We start from the raw sequence: 25,796 nt of genomic DNA on the forward strand, positions 1-25,796 counted from the left end.
AAAAAAACAAAAACAAAAAACCCCCTTTGTTCTAGATAGCAAGATATTCCTCGTTCCTGATGTTCTTCATTCCTGGCAGTCTCATTCCTGAGACGCTGCCTGTAGGGAAGAGTCCAGCTTATGAAATCTTGCTTCCTTGTTGATTTTAACCTTAAAACTGAGATTAATTTCTAAGGAAAAAATTGGCTTTCAGATGGAATTCAGTTACAAAGAAGTATGTATTGAACATCTGTCCACTCAGTGCCTGGTAGTGTTTTCATTCATTTCACTGGTGTGGTTGGTCTTCACACCAGTATCGTTAGGTAGCTGTCCTGTTTTACACAGGAGAAAACTAAGAATTAAAGTAATTCATTCAAAAACAGAAGCTAATAAGTGGCAGAGATTTTTATTTAGATCTGTGTACTCCACAATCTTGTAATCTTCCCAAATACGATATTGCCTCACCTCAGAGATTATGATAAGCATTGTTAAACACTTAATGAAAAAGTGATGGTTTCTAAAACATAATGAAAAATTAATTGCTGAATATTGATCGCTCTATTTGGCTTGGGCAAATAAAATGTAAGTCAATCTGTCTTTCATAGCCTCTCAGGGAATTCCTATCTAGATGTTTCAAACTTTTGTTGGATCATAAGAGAAAATGAATAATAGGGCCAGCCCCAGTGGCCTAGTGGTTAAGTTTGGCGTGCTCCACTGTGGCAGCCCAGGTTCCGTTCCTGGGCACGAACCTACACCACTTGCCTGTCAGTGGCCGTGCTGTGGCAGTGGTTCACATACGAAAAGAGAAGATTGCCAGCGGATGTTAGCTCAGGGTGAATCTTCCTCAGCAAAAAGAATAATAATAATAATAATGAGTTCCCATCTGTGCATGGTATAGAAGAAAGTAAAGTCATCTGCGTGATTTTCTGTGTCCTTATTAATGCTTCCTGAAACATTGAGGCTATTGTATTTGTGGTTGCTGAGCTACATCAACTCCTGCTGCATCTTCAGATCTACTTTCGTTAAATTTATTTACTGGAAGTAGAGTACATCATACAATATGCAGGAAGTGACCAGGTGAAGAATATAATAAATGATCAGCGCTTGGTCATGTGAAATTCAGCCTCGTCAATTATAAAATCAGAATTTAGTTTAGCTTAATTAATTTTAGGATTAAATTTCCTTCATAGCTGGAGGAGTTTTAGAATATTATAACTTATCACAAAAACGCCAGCTTAAAAATCAACCTGACGCTCCCTGCCAAAAGAAATATTTAGAATGTTTGGCTGCTTTGATATCTAGTATAGACATTTCTTCTGGGGCATTTGGTCTGATTAGACACATATTTCTAATCACGCGTTGTTATCACAAAACCCTATACTCCTACAATCCAGGGTACATTTCCTCTGCTTCGCCTCTCTTCCCTAAATCTGCATGGAGAAGGCATTCAGTAAATGTTGGGGCAGAGAATGGGCAATATTCACCATCTTTAATCTCCTCCATTCATCCGTCCAGATCTTCAAAGTATATACATTCCTGATGATTTTAAAGTTTTCTGGAAAAAATGCTCTAGTAGCATGTAACATTCTACTTGAGAGCTTTGTTCCTTTTTATACTTTAAAATATCAATGTTTTTGTTCTTCCCTGCATATTTATTGCTTATTGGCACATACACTGATTTTGTTCTTCGTTCATCATTCCTAACAATCTTGTGTTCTTATAGCATGTCCGTAGTTAGCCAAGTTCGTATCATTGAGTGGTGTTGATGTTTGAGAACTTTTTTCTTCTGAGTTTATTATTATTATTATAGTATGATGGTAATGATGATGATATCATAAGAAGCTAATGTTCTTCATCAGCTTGTAAATGCTTTAAAATATTCACCTTTACAGTCAAGGTTGTGCTACCCTGAATGAACCTCTCGCTAAATATAACAGTTGTTGTCAGTGTCTTACACATTCAGAAATACAGCCCAGAATGAATAGGATTTGGTCAACATAAACCAACAGTAAGTGACAGAGTCAGGACTGGAGCCCATATGTCTGACTCAGAGTACTTCTTGGAACTTTCTGAGTTAAAATCAGACAGAGCCTTCTTTTCCTTCAGGTTAAAATACTCCAAGCCACTGGGTTGCCACAGCATCTGTCCCACTTTGTATTCTGCAAATACAACTTCTGGGATCAGCAGGAGCCAGTCATTGTTGCACCCGAAGTGGATACCTCATCCTCTGCTGTCAGCAAGGAACCTCATTGCATGGTGGTCTTTGATCATTGCAATGTAAGTTTGTCTTCCAGACCTGGTCAGTTTTTAATTACTCAGGTAAAAACAAAACAAAAAAATGAACATTATTTTGTTGAATAAGTTGATATCCATATATATGTCTTGGATCAGAGTTTCTTACAGTGGGGTTGGAGTCAAAAGTAGTGTTGTCAACACTTTATACACCTTAAACTTACACAGTATGTCAATTATATCCCAGTATAGCTGAGGAAAAAAAGAAAAACTAGTGTCAATGCCTTTAACTCCTCTACAATCAAAAGTTGACTTTTGTATGACAGTGTGTATGGATATATGTGTACTCCATAAGGACTCTATGTTTTGGGTTAGATTACTGGAGAAATTGTCATCTGAAAAGGTTAAGAAAATAGTGTTTTAGAGAAAGTGAAGACAGAAAAGAGACAAGAACTGACTTTGTTGAGCGCCTAGTGCTCTGCTAAACCTTTCTGTTGTTCTTCCATTTGCTCTTTACCACAATTGGATTTGATGATAGTGCTTTTTTGCAGCTGAAAAAAAACAGTTCAAAGAGGTCAGTTCGCCTATGGCTAGTAACTAGCAAGACCAAGAATGTCAGATTCTGGATTCTTTTTTTCTACTATACCACGCTTGATTCGTCTCATTTTTTTCAAGAGAGAGGTCTCTTTCTAATCTGTTTAAAACAAATATCTTTAGTGTGTTAAAATATTGAGAGAGAGGGAGAGAAAGAGAGCAGAGATTCTATGATTTGTTAAAAGAAACTGTTTTAGAGCTTAATCCAAATTATTGCAAAATGCTGTTTTAGCTCTATCTTGTATTGATGGACAGGTTGGGAGAATTTTTTAAAATTAGGTGATTTTTTTGCACTGATGATCATTACTCATTTCTGTTTTCTTCTATTAGTGGAGATAGATAGCTTCCTAAAAACTGGGAAAAATTGTTTTCCCAACACACTGCTACCTTATTGCATATAATAACTTTTATGTCAGGGCATCGTAGAACATTGTTGTAATTCTTTTCTTTCTTTCTTTCTTTTTTTTTTTTTTTAACTTTTGTCCCTTCCTTCTTTCAGCAAGCAAGGAAGCATGTGGTGTGTTTTTTTTCTTTTTTGCTGGAAAAGATTCGCCCTTGGCTAACATCTGTTGTCAGTCTTCCTCTTTTTTTTGTCCTCCCCAAAGCCCCAGTACATGGTTGTATATTCTCGTTGTAAGTCCTTCTGCTCTTCTCTGTGAGTTGCCACCACAGTGTGGCTACTGACAGACAAGTGGCATGGTTCCACGACCGGGAACTGAACCCAGGCCACTGAAGCACTGAGAGTGCTGAACTTTAACCACTAGGCCATCAGGGCTTGATCCATTGTTGTAATTCTTAATGTAACTATTTATACTTTTTTTTTTGAGGACGATTAGCCCTGAGCTAACATCTGCCAATCCTGCTCTTTTTGCTGAGGGAGACTGGCCCTGAGCTAACATCCATGTCCATCTTCCTCTACTTTATACGTGGGACGCCTACCACAGCATGGCTTGCCAAGTGGCACCATGTCCGTACCCGGGATCCAAACCAGCGAACCCTGGGTCACCGAACCGGAATGTGCAAACTTAACCGCTGTGCCACCGGGCTGGTCCCACTATTCATACTTTTAAAAATAGCTAACACAATAGAATACCATGTTGGTCTTTCACAATACGTTTTCAAGGTGAAAAGTTTTTTAAAAATCAGAGTTATAGTTATTTTTAAAATCGAGAACCTTAGACCATCTGAGCATTCATTGTGGGTGTTAGATGACAGGCTTGTTCTATAACTAAAACATTCTTTTCAATTTTTCCTCCCCATGATGAGGTAAATATGTGATGTCAGCTATAAATAATCCTAAAGTTGCTAGAAAATTTTTCCTCTTCTGTAATTATTTTCTTTCAGGAGTTTTCTGTTAATATCACTGAAGACTTTATCGAGCATCTTTCAGAAGGGGCATTGGCAATTGAAGTATATGGACACAAGATGAATGATCCTCGGAAAAACCCAGCCCTGTGGGATCTGGGGATTATCCAAGCAAAAACACGTAGTCTTCGGGACAGGTGAATCTTAGATATTCATTTGATACCATTTATAATTTTTAAAAATTGCGAGAAATTGATCCTGCTGTTTGTAGAGGTGACCCCTTCCTGAGCCTTCCTGTTCCAGGGGTACATGGTGGTGTTGCCAGGATGTTAATAGCACAGCTGAAGCTCCTTAGGGGAGCGAACCTTGAAGAGTGAAGGAAGAAAGGCAAATATATAGGAAGTTAAGTGTAAAGAATAACATGAGTTTTTGGAGAATAAATTGCCTATCATTATGAATTACTTCTAATTAATCAGATGGAGAGAGAATGGATCAAGATACACTCTAGAATTCGGGTTTACTGATTTTGTCTTTAGCTCAGAGAGCTTGTCAAGTGGCCTCAGTGATGAAGGAGGCAGGCTTATTTGTTGACCAGGATTTTAAAAAGAAGAGAGAAAAGGAAATGACTGAGAGAGCATATATTTTTATCTTTCATCTAGTTATAGATGAGAACCAGATTTTCCTTTTTTGCATTTAGAACGTTTTAGCAAATACTAAATTAGGCGTTGAGATATTTTTCTTGGTTTTCTTACTGACCTGAGCAAAGATACTTGTCAAGCCACTAAAGCATTCAGCACTCCCTTTATCTATGAAAAAGAGAATCACTGTACTTGCTTCTGTATGTTTGATTATAATGTTTAAAGTTTTGAATAACCACTTTGAAATAGATTTTTAATTATCATACCTTTTTGAACTAAATAAAGGAGCTATTTCTAGTTCTGGTATTAAGTTTAATTTTGCTTTTAACTATATTTGCTAGTATGTGCTTATATATTACTCATTGAACTACAAATCATTCTACCGAGTTACTGTGTTTGGAGGTCATTATCATTGTTAATTCTCATGTGCAGTATCCTACACCCCCTGTATTGAAATAGAAATGTGTGATTTTCCAAGAATTTCAACTATTTCCTAGATGGAGTGAAGTCACCAGGAAAGTGGAATTCTGGGTTCAAATCTTGGAGCAGAACGAGAATGGTGAATACTGCCCTGTTGAAGTAATTTCTGCTAAGGATGTGCCAACAGGAGGAATCTTCCAACTCCGGCAGGTAACAAAATTGTGAATGTTATCGTTCTTAATGTTAACATTTAATTCTTTGGCACTGTAAAGCTTAATGTTGGATTCCTTTTAGCAGAAATGTCAATGATAATGAAATCTAGACTGGTCAAGTCCATTTCTTGTATTAAAATTGTCCTTACTTCACGTGTATTTTCCTTCATTTTCAAAGTATTGCTATTTATAATATTTTAAAACGAGCTTCTGTTAGGTTTAAGTAAGAAAAAGGTAAGTTTTAAAGAATTCAGAATTGAACTGTAGGAAATAAAACAAACATATCAAGCAGCATTAGAATATTTATATACACCTGAAATTTATGTAATGTTATAAACCAATGTCACCTCAATAAAAAAATTTTTTTTAAAGAATATTTATAGGGGCAGGCCCCGTGGCTGGGTGGTTAAGTTCTCGTGCTTTGCTTCAGCGGCCCAGGGTTTCACTGGTTCAGATCCTCAGCGCAGACCTGGCACTGCTCATGAGGCCACGTTGAGGCGGCGTCCCACATGCCACAACTAGCAGGACCCACAACTAAAATATACAACTCTCTGCTGGGGGCATTTGGGGAGAAAAAGGAGGGGAAGAAAAAGAAGATTGACAACAGTTGTTAGCTCAGGTGCCAATCTTTAAAAAAAAAAAAACCAAAAAACCAGAATATTTATAAAAACAAGCAGAAGCTATGTCACACGGCAGACAGAACAAACACTTCAGAGTCTAACATGCTAGGGGTTCATTTCTGGCTCTCCCACGGCCTACCCATCCATCCGTGAACAAGCTCAATAGCGTCTCAGAGCCTTTTCTCAGGTGTGAAGTGGAGGTGATGATAACACAGCTTCGCAGGATTAGCGTGAGTGTTAGAGAGATTATAAGTATGTGAAGCACAGTGCTTGGTGCTGGGAGGTGAGATGTGTTTTTTCCTGCTGACACCAACTAATTCTTTAATTCTCTGCAGACACACCAGCTAGGTGTCCTACAATTCAATTCAGTTTGGACCCTAACCACCCAGAGTGAGCTCCAGACTCCACAGGTTTACAGGCTCAGACTTAGGCACAAGACTCCCCTTGCTTCAGACGCCAGTTGCAAGTATCGAGTCCCCAGGTTACCCATACTTCTGTCCGACTTGGCTCCAAAGTTAGGGGTTCCCGCAATTCTCCTCCTCAGGTTTGATAATTTGCTAGAATGACTCTCAAAACTCAGGAAGGCCCTTCATTTACTGTTACCAGTTTATTATAAAGAATACAACTCAGGAATAGCCAAATGGAAGACATGCGTAGGGCAAGGTATGGGACAAGGGGTGAGGAGCTTCCGTGTCCTCTCGGGCGGGGTGTGTCACCCTCCCAGCACCTCGATTTGTTCACCAACCAGGAACCTCCCCAAACCCCATCATTTGTAGGTTTTTATGGATGTTCCCTTATGTGGTCATGATTGATGAAAACATTGGCCATGGGTGATTCACTTAATCTCCAGCTCCTCTCTCCTCTCTCCCTAAGGTTTTGGGGTGGGGCTGAAAGTTCCAAACTTCTAATCAAGCCTGGGTCTTTTCTGATGATCAGCCCCCAACCTGAAGCTATCTAAGGGCCTGCCGAGAGTCAACAGATTAAAAGTCGTGTCATTAAAAGATGCGCCTGTCACTGTTAATCACTCACTTACCTCATTGTTTCAAGAGTTTCAGGAGCTCTGTGCCAGGAACTGAGGACAAAGACCAAGTATCTTTCTACGATACCACAGGAGGTGTTTAGTAAATGTAGGTAGGTAGGTGTGAATACCTCCCAGAAATCAATACAGCAACTATGTGGGAATTGTCACTCAACCCTAGGCTGATTGTGATCTGTAAAGTGGCTGCACTGCCAACTAAAGATGAGAGAGAATATCTTAATAGAATTTACATATAAGATTTGGAAATACTCTTTTTTGTAATACCTTACATTAATTCAACGTTTGGTAGACTATTATATACTATAGTAGTTTCCATACTTTAGAACAGTAATAAAATATTAGACTAGCTCTAGAAGATGAATGTTGAAATCATTCAAAGCAAAATATTGAAAACAGTTTTAAAAAAATTTTGCTTAAGTATTTAAGTTTCTGAATGTTTTAGGAAGAGGAAGGTGATAAGCCCTTGTTCTCTGACCCCCGCAAATGAATTTTAGCAAATTCATTCTTGTATGGACAAAGATCTGAAAGCAAAAGGAAATTAGTTTAAATTATAGTATGAGATATATACATAAGATAGGACTCTTAAGGGTGTGAAGAACATCTTTTTCTGAACATCTGTTAAAACTATTTATATCTTCTTTGGTTGCCTTAGTAATTCATCTCTTGAAAGGCAAAGCCAGATAATTTTCTGTGCTTTAGTGTAAATTGAATATTTAAATATTTGTCATACTTTTGACAATACTCTTGACCTGGATGCTGAAAGAATCATGTAAAGGCTGGAAAGGTTTTTTCATATATGAATGGCAAGAATAAAGATACAGAGATTGGGATTAGGTAACTTTGGGTAGAAAGTAAAATGTAGGAAGAGCTGGAAAACAGTTATAGAGGAGATTATAGAAGCATGTGGCAGCTGGTTCCTAGAGGGCCTCCGATGCTAGGCTCATTTGAATTTAATAGATTCCAAAATTGGGACCTGTTGTTCTTGAACAGGAGAGTGGCAGAGGAAGGCCGATTAGGTTAACCATATGAAACTGCTGGCTTTGTAGTTAAACAATAGTCAAGTATCAGCAGTTACAAGAAGTTGAATCTTACAGTTAAAGTATCCTTGTTCAAAGCTTTTCTATGAAACATTAAGCCGTTGCTGGGTCTTTTCCCTCCTTTTCTTCCCTTTCCTTCTCTGGAATCCTCCCCCAGAGCATATGTACGTAACCCTTCACATTTGGGCATGCATTCAGAATAGGTCATTTTCCGTCTTAGGCAAAGTAAACAAACAAAATGTAGCTAACTGGAATGACTAAACTATTTTAGACAATTAAAATGTTTTCTGAGGTACTCGTTCTATGAAATAAATGATAGATAGTCCTTGGAAAATATTAAATCAAAAGACATCTGTAACCCATCTCTTCAAATCCAGCTTGATAGGATCAATCATTGCCTAAGTTGATTTTCCTGGTAATATAGGGCTCTTGGGAGTTAAAATCTGATGGAAGAGAGGAAGTGTAACTGACTTGAAATTGTATATTCAAATTTTACTTTTCAAATTCTATTTTACATTCCTAAAATTAATAAACCAACTTTGAAGTCAGTAAGTTGGAAATACTGTGAATTTTCTTTGAAAATGTTATTTCATTGTAAATATTCAAAGTCACATAGTATTTATTCTGAGAATCTGCTTAAGAGGGAACAGCTTCTCTCTGATCAATTCATTTTACAGTTTGGTTTAAAATTATTTTATTTTGGAACTGGAGCAGTGAATTCAGCATAGTAGTAATTATTTTTATTTCTAACTCTAATTGCTTGTTTTTAAAAGTAGATCATACTATATATTCTGGGTTCAGAATATATCATGTGTGTTGTTCTACAGTAATATTTTAATGACTAATATTGCAGTGTAAGCAGTTATCAATATTATACATTTAATTTGCATGTAATTTTTTGTGTTCTTAACATTGCTTTAAGACATTTTGTGTGTATGTATTATTATTTGTCTAGAAAGATTCCTAGAAAGTTGGATTGCTGGGTCAAAGGATACTTACATCTTTAAGGCAAATTGCCCTGCAGAGAGGTCGTACCAATTTATATTCCCACCAACAGTGTATGTAATTGGCTGTTTCATAAACTTTGGGCAATATTGGGAATTGCCTTTTTAGAAGATAATTCCTAGTTTAGTAAGTGAAAACAGGTGTATCATGCTTATTTTAATTTGTATTTATTTGGTTATTAGTAAGTTGAGCATTTTTTATTATCCAGCTTTTTGTGTTACCTTTGTTAGAATGTTTTCTTTTTCTTGGAAAAATATGTAAGCCATATATTTGTTCTATGTCTTTATATTTACTTAAAAAGTAAATAAGTAATTTTTCCTGATTAGTTTTTCAATTTGTATTTTACTACTTAACATTTAAGATACAGTGAGATGTGTCCAAAGTTAAACGTTTTTCTCAACATCAGCCTGTAGGGGTCTCTCTAAACCAAATTTTTGGAATTCAAACTGATTTAAAGAAACTCTTAAAATTGTCTGTGATACAGGGGCAGTCCCGGCGAGTCCAAGTGGAAGTGAAGTCTGTGCAGGAATCTGGGACGTTACCATTGATGGAAGAATGTATATTGTCTGTTGGCATTGGATGTATCAAAGTTAGACCGCTCAGATCCCCCAAGATGCATGAGCTCTTCCATGTAAGTTCCTCTGCCTATTGTGTTCTTGTTGAAAGACCGAAGCAGACAAGAGAGTCTTGTGGAACCCGTCAGAAAACTGCCTTCCACAAACAATTCTTTCAGTATTTCTTTTTGTTTTCCTTTGGTGTCTTTCTTAGTGTATTGCATTTTTATGGAATCACTGCACCAACTGTTGGTTTTGCCCTGGTACCTGGCAAACTGAGGGTTAAACCTCTCAGTCTTCAGAAGCTCCTCAGTGCCAACTAGTGATTACCTCCCCCATCACCCACCCTCTCTGCAGAAACCCCCTGCTGGCTTGTAAAGACTCTTTGCCAGCAGGTGTTTGATTTCCCCTGGGGAGTGGGACTATAAACCCAGCAGGCAAAGTATTGTACTGGTTCTCGAAAAGGTCAAATGAATGTTCTTCACTATACTATGAGAAGAAGCTCAAGGTTTTACTCCAACTTCCTGAAAACTGTAAGACCAAGAGTGAGGCTGAGGGTAGGTGGGAGATGAAATAGTATATTCATTAAAGTAGGAAATATAAAGTGTGGGAAAAGATTCAGATATTTAGTGTGGCTTGATTCTTGGATAATTATTTTGGTTCTGCATAATATATATTTTATTTTAGGAGGAAGAGGAGGACATGGACAGCTACCAGGTAATTAGACACGTGTTAGCCTCATCAAATAAGCTTGATTAAAGTATGACTTAACTACTCATTCCTGAGTCTTGCTATACTGTTGCTTAATAATTACACAATTAATTTGGGTTCAAATATTGCTTTCTCTCAAATTAACAATGAGTGTTTCGTAGACTATAAAGTAAACTCTGTTTAGTGTAGGAAATCATTTGTGACTGTTGTCCTTTCCCAAACCTGGAGCACCCCTTCCAGGTTCCCTACCGATCCATTTCTCCAGATCTTCTTCCTGGCACTTTTTCTCTCCTTGAAGGGTCTCGCCCGCCCTCTCCCGTGTAAGAGCCGTCTCACACTGAGCTTCAGTCAAGCCGAGCCCCCTAGGTGTTTTCCATATTTTTAAGCCAGGTCTCCCTTCCTCACTTCCTGGAGTCATCTAGGTTTGCTTTTGGTTTCCCCCCCTTTCCTAATCTCCTGCAAGATTTTGCTTATGTCTCTTAAGTTTTATTGTGTTAGTCATTGTTTTAGAACTGTCTCAGCTCTGTGGATCCTGATTATGTCATCCACTGTAGTCACTCTCCTGGTTTTGCATCATTCTAATTTGATAAAAATGTCTGCCTTCCTATAAGTCACTGATAAAAATGTATCAGATAGGGTTAAATACAGAGTCCTATGGCACAACAATAGAGACTTCTTTTAAGCTGACATTAGTCCATTAATCACTGTTCTTTAGACGTGATGTTTCAGTTGTTTATGATTATATTCAAGCAGATCCATTGCACATTTCTCCATCTTGTCCGCAAGAATGTCACGAGCTATTTGGTTAAGTGCTTTAGTGAAATCCAGACACACACTCTATCTGCAGCATTCCACTGATCTACCCAGTCTTGTAACTTTATTACAGAAGGAAATGAGGTCAGATTGGTGTACAGTCAGGTGTTGACTGGTAGAACTGTTAGTCTGTTGATAATACCCCCTGCTCCCTCTCGCATCCCACCCGCCTCAAAAAGAACCTTCAGATACAAGGTAGAGAAGCATGTCGTGTTGTTGCAGAGACTAGTGAAACGTGTTGAAGGCTATAGTTAAGAAATCTGAAGAATCTTATGATGGTTCTAAGGGATGTAAATTTGAAGATGATTGTTTGTGATTTTTATCCATCAAAGAGACCCTGTGAAAGATCTTAGTTGCGAGTGCTTGGAGTTCTGCCCCTTGAGCCAATAGAAATGAAACTTATCCTGGGTATCAGAGAATGCCCTTTCAGAAACTGTCTTACTCTGGAACAGTTATGCTTTCATTTCTGAAAGTTCCTGTTCTGAATAATGGTTGGAGTCAACTAGTGGTAGTAATAAAGATGTTAGTGTATAATACTTTACATTTTCAAAGCATATTAGGGTAAGGTAAGATAGAGCATTGGTTTCAGATATGTTGTCTTGACCTTATATTCACTAGAATTTCCCTTGTTTTCTTCCAGGATCGGGATTTAGAGAGACTACGTAGAAAATGGCTAAATGCGTTAACCAAACGTCAAGAGTACTTAGATCAACAATTGCAAAAGCTTGTCAGTAAACATGGTAGGAAAAGCAGGTTGAATGTTTCGCTACTCCCAAATCAGTGCGTAATTAATCCCTATTTGCAGCCACATAAATTAAAAGTATATGAACACATCAATAATGGGGATGATAGGAGCAAAGGAATGTTACTTATTTGTATCATATCCTTTCAAAAGAACAGTTGTAATAATGTCTTTGCCTAGGTCCCCTCCCCAATAAAGAGAAAACATAGAACGTAAAGTTGTTAACATAGTTGTGTCTCAAAAATAACTCAAGGAAGGGTACTAACATTTTTGATTTCTTGTCCAAAAGCACTTGAATCCTCTGACTCTGGAAGAAATGATTCAAGTGCTGTTCCACTGTAGGCCTTCTGTGAACTGAAGATGGCCTCTCTGAAACGTACACCAACCTCTCTAGCTTATAGTTAGTTTTTTATCATGAATTTTTTCTCATTAATTAGGGAAGTAATAAGTTCCTAGTGAACCCTCAGTAACTGAAATTGTCCTGTCAGCATGCAGGACAAAGTGTAAATAGCAAGTGAAGGATCTGTATTTGATCCTCATTTCTGATGTTCTAGATAAAACAGAGGATGATGCTGACCGTGAAGCTCAGCTTCTAGAGATGAGATTGACTCTGACTGAGGAGAGGAACGCGGTGATGGTGCCCTCTGCTGGCAGCGGGATCCCAGGGGCTCCAGCAGAATGGTATGAGTGCTGCCCTGTGTCTTCTGAAGTTCTAAATGCTCCCTAAGCCGCCTGCTTTCTCTGTTAATCTTGCCTAGGCTTCACTTCATGGCACACTTCTCATAGCATATGGGAAAGTGTTGTTTGAATTAGAGGAAGCGTTAAATTATTTTCATGAGTTAGAATAACTATGGCCTAAAATTCTGTTTTAGGCAATAATATTGTTATTGGCCCAAGTGATTAAGATTTCTGAGAATCTAAATCAATATTTAGTACCACTGTACTTAGCATTTAAAAAAAATGGTTAATATGTTAATTTCTTGGGTCGTTCCCTTAAAAGACCACTTGGTCATAATAAAATTGCGTGTCCAGGAATTTTTGGTTTTGGTGCTGACTTAAACTGTGCTGTCAGCAAATGTTCTGTGCCACTTTAGAGAAAGTACAAATAGTACATTATGCCATATGGGGCTCTTAGGTATGTAATTTTATAAGAAAGTAAGTCTAAACAAGGGAGCTTCAATTATGAACAGGTATATGGGTCTTAGCAGACTGAATTCCAGCGTCAGAGTGTGTGATAATTATGCACGAGGGCAGTGGTGAAGAGAGGCAGTCGTTACAGTTAAGTCTTTGTGGCCTCTCTAATGTGAAACTGTAGCAAACCCGATGCCCACAGTTGTTGCGGGCTTGACCTGTCATAGATCCGAATGTTTATTAAGGCTGTGTCTCACAGTACATGTGCGGAGAAAGTCTGCTTTATTTGAGATGCCATTTGTTCTTTATGTTTTAGGACCCCCATTCCTGGGATGGAAACACACATTCCTGTTATATTCCTTGACTTAAATGGTAAGTTAGGAGGCGCCTTCTGGAGGCTTACCTCTGACAAATTAGTGTCCAAGTAACACTTAGATTCTAGCAAAGTATGCAGTCAAGCAATTCTGTAAGCCTTAGGTTAGGATCCATTTTATGTGTGCCAAAGGACTCTGATCCTTGCAAAGAATGAGTTTTCTGTTAAGAATAATATGTTTATAAGAGTAAAGTTATGTTTCATCATGATATGTGCTCACATTTCATTCTTTGACTCATGGTGCTGTGTGGATACTTTGTTCTCCCATCAGTTTAGGATGGTAGTAATGTTTTCCTGCAGGTAAAATATTTCCTTCTTTGTTAGGGAAAGACTTCTCTCTGGAAACGACTGATAACTAGTGATGCTTATGTAGCAGGTTTTCTTTTATCTGGTGTTTTCTTAGCATTACTGAATGAATTTCTCACTTTTTCTGTGAGTTCTTGTGCCATTTATCCCTGCATTGCCTATTTTTTTAATAACTGTCACTTTTTCCTGACTTTTTTCCCCTCCTGTAAAATATTTTGGATGTGGCTACGTTTTACATATACTCTGTCTAAGGAGGGAAAATAAAAATGAAAAGGTAGATTAAAGAGCTAAAAATAAGTTAAAAGTCAGCAGTTAAATTCCTAAAACATCTGTAGAAGAACTCTGTATTAAAATTAACTCTCCTAAATGACAAGTTTGCGTGTCCTCAATGATTTTCTTCCACCTGGCTAAAAGTGAGCTATAACATCTGAGGTATTTAGCTTCTTGTGCCACTTGGCTTAGTTAGACATCTGGAAGATTTTTGTATGCACACAGAGTTAGAGAAGAATTCTTAGCCACTCCCGCTGTCTGTCCACCTGATCGGGTTTTAATGCATTGCCACAGTACTCTGTCCTACCTTGTTGTTCTCTTGAGCTTTGGAGACTGAAGGTGACTCTGCTCTATTCTTATGTTAGGTTGCTAGGTAGGTGCAGTGCTTGTGTGTTTGTGTGTGTGTGTGTGTGTGTGTGTCTAGGAGGGTAAGAAAGTGGAAGAGAGTGAGCTGAAAGAAGACCTGTTAGTATGGATGTTCCAAGACATGATCAGAGCCTTCTTTAGCCTTAAGCCTATTATTAGTCCACCCTAGCCGACATACTAGAAGAGAAACTTTTTTTTTTTTTTTGAGGAAGATTAGCCCTGAGCTAACATCTGCTGCCAATCCTCCTCTTTTTTTTTTTGTACTGAGGAAGACTGGCTCTGGGCTAACATCCGTGCCCATCTTCCACTACTTTATATGTGGGACGCCTACCACAGCATGGCTTGCCACGCGGTGCTATGTCCACACCTGGGATCCGAACCGGTGAACCCCAGGCCGCTGAAACAGAACGTGCACACTTAACCACTGCGCCACCAGGCCAGCCCCTGGAAGAGATACTTTTGATTCCTATTTACTAGCTTTAGATGGATAGGGAGTTGGGAGGGCCAGGCTTGCAACTGAACAACCAAAGGGCCATGGGGCAACTCTAGCACATGCAGCCAGTTGGTTCTTTTGTTGAACTTAATTGTCAGAAAATTGGAATCTCTCTCACTTCTTGTTTCTTTAGTGGACTAAAAGATAGGGAATTTGGATTGTAATCTTATCATTAACATGTGTGGACTGATCTTGAGTAACCTTTTGGGTATCTAGGCTTCAGTTGCCTTCCGTGTAAAATAAGGGCATAAAGGTAGGAGATTGGATAAGATGATTTCTTGAGGCACTTTCCTTCTCTAAGGTCTGTGAACTGTTTAATGGCCATCGTCTGTGTCATGCAAGATTTTAGAGCCAAAAGCAAGTGAAATTTGAGGCAGAAGAATTTAATACTAAGTACATTGAAATTTAGCTGGTAGAGGTTGTACTTTAAAGTGACCTTCCTATTTATTGGAACTTCTTTGCTTTTAGCTGATGATTTCAGCTCTCAGGATAATCTTGATGACCCCGAAGCTGGTGGATGGGACGCTACCCTTACTGGGGAAGAAGAGGACGAGTTCTTTGAACTGCAGATTGTAAAACATCATGATGGAGAGGTAAACAAAGCATAACGGGGGAAGATTGGATGGAAAGTAGTTTCGGTAACCTTTCCATAAGCCTTTTGAAACAATCAGCAAGGTAATCATTTCAGTGCTTACATTTCTCAAGACATATAAATGAAAACCTTTCATTAGGACTTCCAGAAAGAATGGAACCACTTCCAGAAGAAGTGGACCATCAGATTATGTCCATTCGCAGTTTTACTTCCTTTCCAGGTAAAGGACCTCTGTTGGGACTCATAGTTCAGGTCAGCGGGGTCCACTCTCTAGGGAAATGCCACTGAAGTACACAGAGGTAAAATGATACAGTGTTTGGGATTTGCTTTGAAGTTCTTTAGTAAAACCTTTTAAAAAGGGAAAAAAAGAATAGATGAAGCCAGTGTGGCAAACTTGATAACGTTTGATTCTGAGCAAATGGGTATAAAATAGGAGCTTATTTTCTAATTTTGAGAATATTGGAAAAATTGTAAAATATTTTAAAGAAGGAAAACTGATGTGGTACTTTGAAGGACACATCGTCACTTAATGGTATTCCTAAAATGCAAAACTTGGGAGCTGGCCCCATGGCCTAGTGGTTGACTTTGGCATGCTCCACTTGGGCAGCCTGGGTTCGCTTCTCAGGCATGGACCTACACCACTCGTTGGTGGTCTTGCTGTGGCAGCAACATACATGCAAGATAGAGGAAGATTGGCACAGATGTTAGCTGAAGGCAAATCTTCTTCAAGCAAAAAGAGGAAGATTGACAACAGATGTTAGCTTAGGGCAAATCTTCCTTGGCAAAAAAAAATGGATGTAAAACTTGAATCTCATAGTGGGGAAACAATCAGACATACCCAATTGTGGTCTATTCTGTAAAACAGCAGGCCTGCACTTTCTTTAATAAGTTGGTGTCATGAGTGATGAAGAAACGCAGGGGCACCATTCCAGATTAAAGCAGACTAAAAGGACATGACAACTAAATGTGAATTGTGATCCTGGATTGGAACAATTGAAAATGTGAATATGGACTCTATATTATATAATAGTCTTACGATGATGTTAAATTTCCTAAACATTATAATGGTCCTTTGGTTAGGTCAGAGGATGTCCTTGCTCTTAGAAGATACTTGCTGAAGTATTTAGGAATGTAGAGTTATATGTCTGTAACTTACTCTGAAGCGGTTCTGCAAGAAAAAAAAAGAAATCTGTGTATGTGTTGTGAGTAAGAGAAAGAGAAAGGAAAAGTGGCAAAATGTTAACAGTTGATGAATCTAGATGAAAGATGTACAGGAGTTCATTGTACTGAATTTGCAAGTTTTCTTTATGTTTGTGCATTTTTCAAAATAAAAAAATTTTAAAGCCAGCCAGCCAGGAACATTATGCACTGTACTCCCGGGCTAGGCGGGTGAGGCCACATCTTCATATTCCACAGTCCTTCAGGGCACTTCTCCCAGTAGAACAGCACTCGTGACTGGATGTCCGGCTCCCAGCCTAAGGCAGGATGTTTCCTTGTGAGCGATTTGGCTTTTAGGGGTGATGGAAGCATGTTCTTTCTGTCTTCTCTGCAGGTGAAAGCAGAAGCCTCTTGGGACTCTGCAGTGCACAGTTGTCCTCAGCTCAGTAAGGGCACACCTGCGGAAGAGCGAGTGTTTCTCATTGTGCGGGTGACGGTCCAGCTCAGCCATCCGGCTGACATGCAGCTGGTCTTACGCAAACGAATCTGTGTCAATGTTCACGGCCGGCAGGTGAGTCATTAATCCTAGTTGAAGAAATGACTTTAACCAACTTGAGGTCCAGCACGAGGGCAGGGCCGTGGAATGGTTGCTCTGCCCTCCTATCCAGACTGGCTGCTTTCATCCCAGAACGTGTCATCCTGACTTCCTCCTAGACAGTATTAAATTCTTACACTGAATCTTTTTTATTACACATTCACAAATTACAGCCATTCTTTTGGGTGCCACAGAGCCCTGTCAAGGTGAAGTTCACTGTTTTTGCTTTTTTGTCTGGGTCCTACAAGATGAGAAGATTTCCTGCGGCGTAGCTGTTGTTTGTGCTGCTTACCCTTCGCTTTCCATGCCTTTCTTTCCTTTCAGTCATCTCTGCTAATTCATTGATTTATATATTTGGACAGTATACTCTGTCAAGCTTTGGGGTAAAAATAAGAAATAGTCTGCATCCTTGAAGGGCCAGTGTCCACTGGCATGTGTAGATGTCTAAACAGGCATCTCTTCTTATTGTGATAGTGCTGTGATGCAGGTGTCCACCAAGTGCTGGAAGGTTGCAGGCGGGAGAGTGTAGAATTCAGACCAAGGAAGTCCGGGGAGGCTGCAGAGAGCAGGGTGGCATGTGAGCAGCTCCTTTGTAGATGGGGAGTTTGGCTGACAGAGAAGGAGGAGTTGGCTGCTCGGTGGGGAGGAGGAAATCCACGTGCAGAGGTGGTGAGGAAGGAAAGGGCGTGGCGGGCTTGGGGCGTGAGCAACATGGTGTGGAGGGTGTGCTACAGACGCCCAGGCGGCGCTGTCAGCATAGTTGCAGCTAGATTCTGAAGGACCTTGTGACATATGGATGAGTTTGGTAGAAAACTTCTGGGTAAGAATATGAACTGTTTCTCTTAAAGGCTTTGCGGACAGAGGATTTAGGAGGTTGATTCTAGGGGTTCTTTTTAACAATCCATGCTCACTTTTGTGAGGTCTTCTCAATACGCAGACTAAAACCAGGACAGATGAAAATAAATCTTTTCATTTAAAAGAGCAGAGTCATGGTTGACAGAGTCCTAGATGTAATCTCCACCCTTAAAAATTAATCTTTAGTTCTAAATGTCACACTGATATCAATCTTTGAAATGAAGACTGGCGGTAATGCTGTTAAAATTGCAGCTCTTTAACTTGGCAATCCAACATCAATAAAATCCAGGTCATCGGGTTAGCTATAGATGTGGATGGTGTGTCTCCTATTCACTTTTTTCTCGGAAGTCTTTAAGAGACTGAAAAAGCCACGTTGCTCTTGGGGAGCATTTTGAAGAGTTACCTGCCGTTTTAGAACTAGAGATTGTGGCTGCCGGGCGCTGAGACTGACCTGGTGCAGCTGCCAGCCCCACAGAGTCCTTAACAGAAGGGGTGCACTGTGGGGTCACCAGGTTTCTTCTGTTTTTTGTCTTTTTTTTGGTTTTGTTTTAAATTTATTTTTTGGGGCTGGCACAGTGGCGCAGCAGTTAAATTTATTTTTTATTGTAGGGACAAGGAGTTGCTGCATTTTTCCCCGGGTTGAAATGATTTGATAATATCTGACTGATACTGAATGAAATGATAGTATTGTAGGGTATGCCAGTTTCCCTCCCATTTTCAGATATTTTATTCCTAAAAATTGCTTATTTATAGCAAGAACAGGGACTTCCTTCTGACCCTAATACATGCATGTCAGCTTTATAATTCCATACAAAAAGAAAACAAAAAAGTAAGATAAGAACAGCGCCCAGACCTGCCCCCGCCACCTGCAGCTGTGCTTTGACAGAACTGCAGTGGCTCACCTTGCCAGGCTAACAGTGAGAGAGCAAAGGGATGAAATGTGTTTCTTTGCATTCTAAGAGGGTAAAATCTTTTAAAAAATTAACTAAAGGTCACTGAATAGGAAAGAAATTAGTACGTAAGAATGTGAGAATATGTACTTCTAAGACCAAACACCTTGAGTTTTCTATTTTCTTTGGGAGTTTTCACATATTTCCTACTTCCCTTTTGCACGGGGGAAAAGGTTCAGCATCAGTTTAATGTTCTCTCTTCTTCTTATCTTTATTCACCAATTGCATTCTGCCCTCATCCCTGCTCTCTTCAACCTCTACAGGATGTTCAGTCTTAGCAGCATCTTCAAATGAGTCATCTATGCATTAATTCAACAGTTCAATTCTTAACTGTGCAAAGAGCGCAGTCAGCATAAACAATGACCATGCACTCTTAAATCATTCTTCATAACGATCCTGCTTTGGTCAAGAATTTAATGCCTGAACTTGTCAATATTCATGGTGCAAGATGTCCATCGTGCTGAAAAAAAAAAAAAAGTGTAAGAGTCAACAGTCCTTGCTTACATCTTCATTGGAAGGTCATTTTATTGTGTAGAAGTCAACAGGCTTATTTCTGTGGCCTTTAAGCAGAGTTGAACCAGATATCTAGCATTGCTTTCCAGAGTTTAGGGTCTGTACTTTTCATATATTGCATATAGGACCTGTCCCATGGCAGGTATCTAATTGGTTTTGTGCACTAAGAGGAAGTTGAGGAACCTGTATTTAGTGATTTTGATTTCATCTTGCTTCTATTGGAAATATGCTCTGTTTCTTTTTGGTTGGAGTGAATGCAGCAAGCTTTATGCTGTCTCTTTGTTAAAGAAAACTCAGTTTTTGGGGCCAGTCCCGTGGCCAAGTGGTTCAAGTTCCTTGTGCTCCGCTTCAGTGGCCTGGGTTCATGAGTTCGGATCCCGGGCATGGACCTACTCCACTCATCAGCTATGCTGTAGAGGCGTCCTGCATACAAAGTAGAGGAAGATTGGCACAGGTGTTGTTAGCTCAGGGCTAATCTTCCTCAAGCCAAAAAAAGAGGAAGATTGGCAATAGATGTTATCTCAGGGCAAATCTTTCTCACCAAAAAAGACAAACAATCAAAAAACCTGTCAGTTTTTGAGGTGGGAAACCATATCTTCTATTTTGTTTTTCTCTAGGGTTTTGCTCAGAGTCTCATAAAAAAGATGTCACATCGAAGTTCTATTCCTGGCTGTGGAGTGACTTTTGAAATTGTCTCCAATATTCCAGAGGTAAGAAGGATCATATGAAATTTGAATTTACTAAAAAGAAACATATAAATAGAGCCAACTCCCTGAAAAGTCCCTACCAAAGAAATACGTATTAAATAAAAATGTGTATTTAGGGAAATGCCATAGGTTTGTAGACGTCGTTCCTAATTTTAACTTGATTCATAGTAAAATGCACTTGTGCTTTTAAAGGTTCTGCTTTTAGTATTTTGTTAAAGATGAACTTTTGAAAAGCAAATCAACACCTTTTTACTCATAGAAGAAGACACAAGATAACAATGTTGTAATCCTTGAAGGGAGGCAACATAGCGTAACATAGAGATTCAGGGTTTCATTTTGGAATCAACAGAAATCTTGTTTCTGTCACCTCTTAGTGACGTGAACTTGGGTAAGTTATTTGAGCTTAAATTTTTCATTTGTCAAATGGGTTAGCGATACCTCCTGTACAGGGTTGTTTTTAAGGATTAAATGAGACAGCATATACAAATTGTTGTGTCCATGCTAAAAATAAATTTTAATTACTATTATTGTTATAGTTATTATTTCTCTTTCTGAACTAATTGAGATATTCACAGGAATTAAATAAATGGAGTTTAAAATCCCTCTGACAGAAGCCTGCTGGAGGACGTAGCTTATGTTTGCTTCCTCATACTTAATCCCCGGTTTAGACAGATTTAGTCACCTGGTCATTGGCACAGCTGGTAAGCGAGGCCTTCCTTACATGGGTAGGAGAAGTGAGGGTTCTAAGAAAAGAACTCTATGAAAAAAAGAAAGAAGAGCAGTTCCTTCTGCCACACTCACCATCCAAAGTCGGGGAGTGAATGAGGAGGCACAGACCGCTTTCCTGGGGTGGAGAATGGGAATGTGGGCCTTGGGAGTGGCTGCTCCCTCCTAACCACACCGTCAGCGTCAGCATTATTCTCTTTGTTTGCGGGCTCAGTATTTATTGAGTGATTCTGTTGAGTATTTGAACAATGGGTGGACGATATATATTTTAATGTGGAGACGAGGTTTTAGAAGAGTAAAAAGACTACACAGTACTTAGGCCTTGTTTTAGATGTCTTGTATTGTAAAACACTTTTTCCTCTCAAATAATGTCAAATAATTTGTTCTTTCCTGGATCTTCAAAGTGTTAGACTTACATAGTAAATATTAACTGTTTATTTAATTTGGAACCTGCTGAACATTGAAAAATTATGCCTGTTTTCAGAGTTAGACTAGCTGTAAAATCTAGGGTCTGTAATAAATTACTCTTCGTATATGTACTTGCATGTTTAGCTAGAGACTTAGTTTATTCTCTGTATCTGAATGTTTTATGTGTTTTTCTAGTTGTTTCAGATCTTAACTCTATAAATGGTTTGAATGCAGTTGAGACACAATGACAGCTATTGTGAACTATCCAGTTTTTCCTTTTGTCTTTTCATCTTCCCTCCTCTCCTCCCCTCCCATTTAGAGTTTTCTTATCCTCTTTAAAAGTGCTTTTATTCTTCAGGTCATATGGTTTTCAAAGGGAAGAAATGTGGGGGAATCAGCTGAAAGATAAACGTGTAGCCTCATGTGACTGAGCGACCTGTTAATAATTAGCTAAACGTCTAAGTTAGCAAGTGTTAGTTTCACATTATCAAATCCTGATGATGAAGAAAAAGGAAAAGTGAGGCTTAAAGTTTATAGTGTAAGGAGTACACTTTATTTTTTATTTAAAAACAAAATTAAAAGATCCCTTAAGGAGCTAGGTTTCATCATGAAAAGCCCCCAAAAGTTCTTTGTGTTCCAGACTACAGAAGCTATGAGGGCTTGGTGGCAAAAGAAGTCAGCGGTCGTGGGCCAGAGAGCAACAAGAGACAGTTTTGGCCTTTCTTTCCTTTTCTTTCTTTTTTTAACAACTAGAACGCTTTCATTGCTAGTGGGAGTATAGAATGATACAGTCACTTTAGAAAACTATTTGGCAGTTGATTATAAAGTTAAAAATACACCTACCCCATGGCCCAGTAATTCCACTTTCTGGTGCTTACCCAAGAGAAATAAAAGTGTATGTCCTTAAAAACTTGCATAAGAATATTCGTAGCAGTTTAATTTAAAATAACCCCAAACTGGAAACATCCCAAACATCCATCAGTGGGTGAATGGATAAACAGATTGTAGTATATCCATACTGTGGAGTATCCCTCAGCTGTACAATGAAGTGAACTCTCTGACTGAATCTCAAAATTGTTATGGTGAGCAAAGCTGGACACAAAAGAGTATGATTCTGTTTGTGCACAATTCTGAAACAGGTGAAACTAATCTATGGCGAAGGAAGTTATCTTGCCCTGGGGGAGGAGTAGGGTTACTGTGAAGGCCATAAGTGAACTGTCTAAGTTTTATATCTTGATAGGGATGTGGGTAACATGGGTATATACATTTCTTTAAAATGCAAGTTTTCCCTTTAAATTTAAATTTAATTTAAAATTAAATTTAAATTTTTAAAAATACTTTTGAAGTGAGAATGTGTCTTATAATTGACGATATCTTAAAATTAATTGGCAGAGTTTTTTTTCTCCTTAGTGGTATGTAAAATAATGTTTCTTCTTGAAATTGATGGCCTTTTAAGGTTCAGTGGCATATGGATATATGTTTTGTAGTTTTTGACATTATTATGATAAATGCACAAGTAACTAAAGTATCTGGTTTTCCCTGAGAAGAGTAATTTGTTATGAACCAAGTTTGCTTGAAATAATTAAAATACATTCACAGAGTTCCTCCCTGACTTGTGACTCTCCCATTTATGTGCATGGCCAGCCCATGGCAGGGGAGCAGTCGTGGGCTCCAAGGGACAGCACTGTGAGTGCGGCCTTGCCTAGCTACTTCTCTTCTTGGGTGGCTCCGAGCCTTTGGCTTCTGCCGCTCCAGAGTTGAGGATTGAGACCAGTTTAGAAGCTGCCACAGTTTGAATATGTAGCCTGTGCTAGGCTTCTCAGCAAAAAGGTTGAAAGCGAGCGAGCACTTCTTTCCCCTCTTACTCTCTGTACCTGCGTCTGCCTCCTACTGGGGTTGTTATAATTCCACCCGTATCCCCTTATCTGGCTGTCGCTCAGGCCGCTCATTCCTCTCTCTGGCCTTCAAGATAGGTTCCTGAAGAACTGTTATGGGTTCAGGTACCCCACCAAATCTTTTCTAACAGGTAATGTTTTTGTTTGCAATGGAAATAGAGTAGAGACAGTTTTGTTGAGAATGTGCTGTGTTTCAGCTATGCTGTGTTTAACTAGCCTTTCAAGTTAACCTAACCACCATTTATACCATGATTTCTGTGGAAAAATGCATTTGAGTTCCAAATGCTGATTTTAAAATGGGATTTTGTAATACATCCCGTTTGTTAGTTCAGTACGCTGTGGGTGTGTCTTTGTATAGATCAAGAAGCTTTTATAATGTTTTCCTCTGCAATGTACTTAATTTTAATGTACAACTTTTCATTCTCCAGGATGCCCAGGGAGTAGAGGAGCGAGAAACATTAGCAAGAATGGCAGCTAATGTTGAAAACACGGCTTCTGCTGACTCAGAGGCTTATATTGAAAAATACCTCCGAAGCGTGCTGGCTGTGGAGAATCTCCTCACTCTGGATCGTCTTCGCCAGGTCAGCCCTCAGAGCTGGACACAGCGGTGCTCACCCAGACTGCTTCTGGGTGTGACTGTCTGCAATTCACAGTGTTGTTCCGTCTGAACTTTTGAACCATCTGTTTAACTGGAGCGTGTTAGCTTAGATTAGTCTTGCCGCTTAAGTCTTGGAAGATGCGGAAGCTACGTTGGGAAGGTTACTTTTTCCAAGACACTTAAGTGGTGTCTGGTTGCCTTGAGGTAGTGGAAGAAAATATTTAACTCTTGCTGGTTAAAGAATTATTTAAAAATTTCTTGAAACTGGGGGCTGGCCCCGTGGCCGAGTGGTTAAGTTCGTGCGCTCCGCTGCAGGCGGCCCAGTGTTTCGTTAGTTCGAATCCTGGGCGCGGACATGGCACTGCTCATCAGACCACGCTGAGGCAGCGTCCCACATGCCACAACTAGAAGGACCCACAACGAAGAATACACAACTATGTACCGGGGGGCTTTGGGGAGAAAAAGGAAAAAAAATAAAATCTTAAAAAAAAAAAAAAAAAAAGTGAAAAAAAATTTCTTGAAACTGGGTAATACTCTCGCTGAAGAAATAGATGGTCATGAGGCAGAATGGGCCCTTCTTTACTTTGCTGGACATGCCTGCTAGCGCTTAGAGTGGATCTCTAGAAGGGATAATGAAAATGCCAGCAGTAAACCTAGTCCTCAGAGAAACCTAAACCTCACTTTACTTAGCAATATTGAGACTTTTTTTTTAACCAAAGACACTAATAAAAAATAAAAGTGAAAGGTCTAATCTTCAGTGTCTTTCTCCGGGGACTACCTTCCAGCCAGCCAGGGGGGCCATCAGTAGATAAAGGAAAGAATGCTGCAGGTGACCTGTCAGCTGTGTAATCAACTTCGAGTATTCCACAGTGACTGCAACTGGGTCATTCTGTCCTATGAAGTAGCAGCTATTATTTAAAGAACTACGAATGTCTGTGTGTGGACGGTAGCTCTCAAAGCCTGCTTCAGACAGTATGCTTTGGGGGGGTGTCTCTAATGTGTATTTTTCCTGTGCGTATCTTCTGACTGCAGGAAGTTGCAGTGAAGGAACAGCTGACGGGAAAAGGGAAGCTGAATAGGAGGAGCATTAGCTCTCCTAACGTGAACAGAGTGAGTCCATGGAGCCCCCTGCTGTGCTCTGCCGGGCATCTCTCTCCTCCTCCTCTCTCCTTGGATAATCCTTTTGCACCCTTTAAATCTCATCTCGGGTATCATTTCCCTCTCTGAACTGATTTAAGTGCCCCCGTTCTCCACCCAGTACCTCTGTCGCTGTCCTTACTAATGTTACAGGGGAAGTGTCCACTCAGATACCTCTCTCGTGTTCTCATTTGTCTTTCTATCAGCAGTGTCCAGCACAGAGACTGCAGGGGCTCAGTGAGTGAGTGTTGAACTAAAGCAAAACTAGCCAAGGGCCTAGAGCAGGCCATTTGAATTTTCTGGGCTTAACTGAATTACTTTTAAGTTGAGAAGTCTGGATTATGTTTACAAACTCAGTTGCTTACAGGCCATCCAGGGTCGTATAAATGAGTAGAATAGGTTTGTTTCCTAACAGTGTCTTAAGTTTATTGTTGTTATTTTTTAAAACATAGATATAATTTATGTGCGTATTAAGCATACAGGTAATTCTTCAAAAAGAAATATGCTATTTGCCCTGCGATTTCTCTCTCCTTACTTACTTTGTTAGAGATGTGGATATGAGAAATATTACACCTTTGTCTGAATTTTACACCAAGAAAAACCATGGTACAAGCATTGTAATAAAGAGCAGCTGGCCCTTAGCCTTAGTGTGTGAGAGACGGCAGTGAGAGGTAGGAAGGACATAAACTGGAGGGGACACGTGGCCCCTGAGAGACTGGATGACATCACAGTTGATCTGAGACTGAAAGACTGGGAACATTCTCAGACATTAAGAAATATCACTGTAATTCAAGGTAAATATCTTCTCATTCCTTTAGAAGA

At 39.3% G+C, this 25,796-nt stretch overlaps 1 protein-coding gene across 2 annotated transcripts in view; it reads left to right on the plus strand.

The window, feature by feature from the left end:
* The window catches only part of KIF13B (kinesin family member 13B), a 183,157-nt gene that overhangs the window by 116,570 nt on the left and 40,791 nt on the right, over window positions 1-25,796 (plus strand). For both annotated transcript variants that reach the window (XM_044766906.2, XM_070505112.1), the window contains exons 22-34: window positions 2,086-2,256; window positions 4,150-4,307; window positions 5,246-5,378; window positions 9,566-9,712; window positions 10,323-10,352; window positions 11,800-11,899; window positions 12,456-12,582; window positions 13,349-13,404; window positions 15,309-15,433; window positions 16,985-17,161; window positions 20,121-20,213; window positions 23,668-23,820; window positions 24,870-24,947. In XM_044766906.2, the coding sequence (XP_044622841.2) occupies window positions 2,086-2,256; window positions 4,150-4,307; window positions 5,246-5,378; window positions 9,566-9,712; window positions 10,323-10,352; window positions 11,800-11,899; window positions 12,456-12,582; window positions 13,349-13,404; window positions 15,309-15,433; window positions 16,985-17,161; window positions 20,121-20,213; window positions 23,668-23,820; window positions 24,870-24,947 (1,548 nt within the window). The remainder of the gene's footprint in view (window positions 1-2,085; window positions 2,257-4,149; window positions 4,308-5,245; window positions 5,379-9,565; window positions 9,713-10,322; window positions 10,353-11,799; window positions 11,900-12,455; window positions 12,583-13,348; window positions 13,405-15,308; window positions 15,434-16,984; window positions 17,162-20,120; window positions 20,214-23,667; window positions 23,821-24,869; window positions 24,948-25,796) is intronic.

The sequence above is a fragment of the Equus asinus genome, chromosome 3 (assembly GCF_041296235.1).
Source record: "Equus asinus isolate D_3611 breed Donkey chromosome 3, EquAss-T2T_v2, whole genome shotgun sequence".
In the NCBI taxonomy this organism is placed as follows: Eukaryota; Metazoa; Chordata; class Mammalia; order Perissodactyla; family Equidae; genus Equus; species Equus asinus.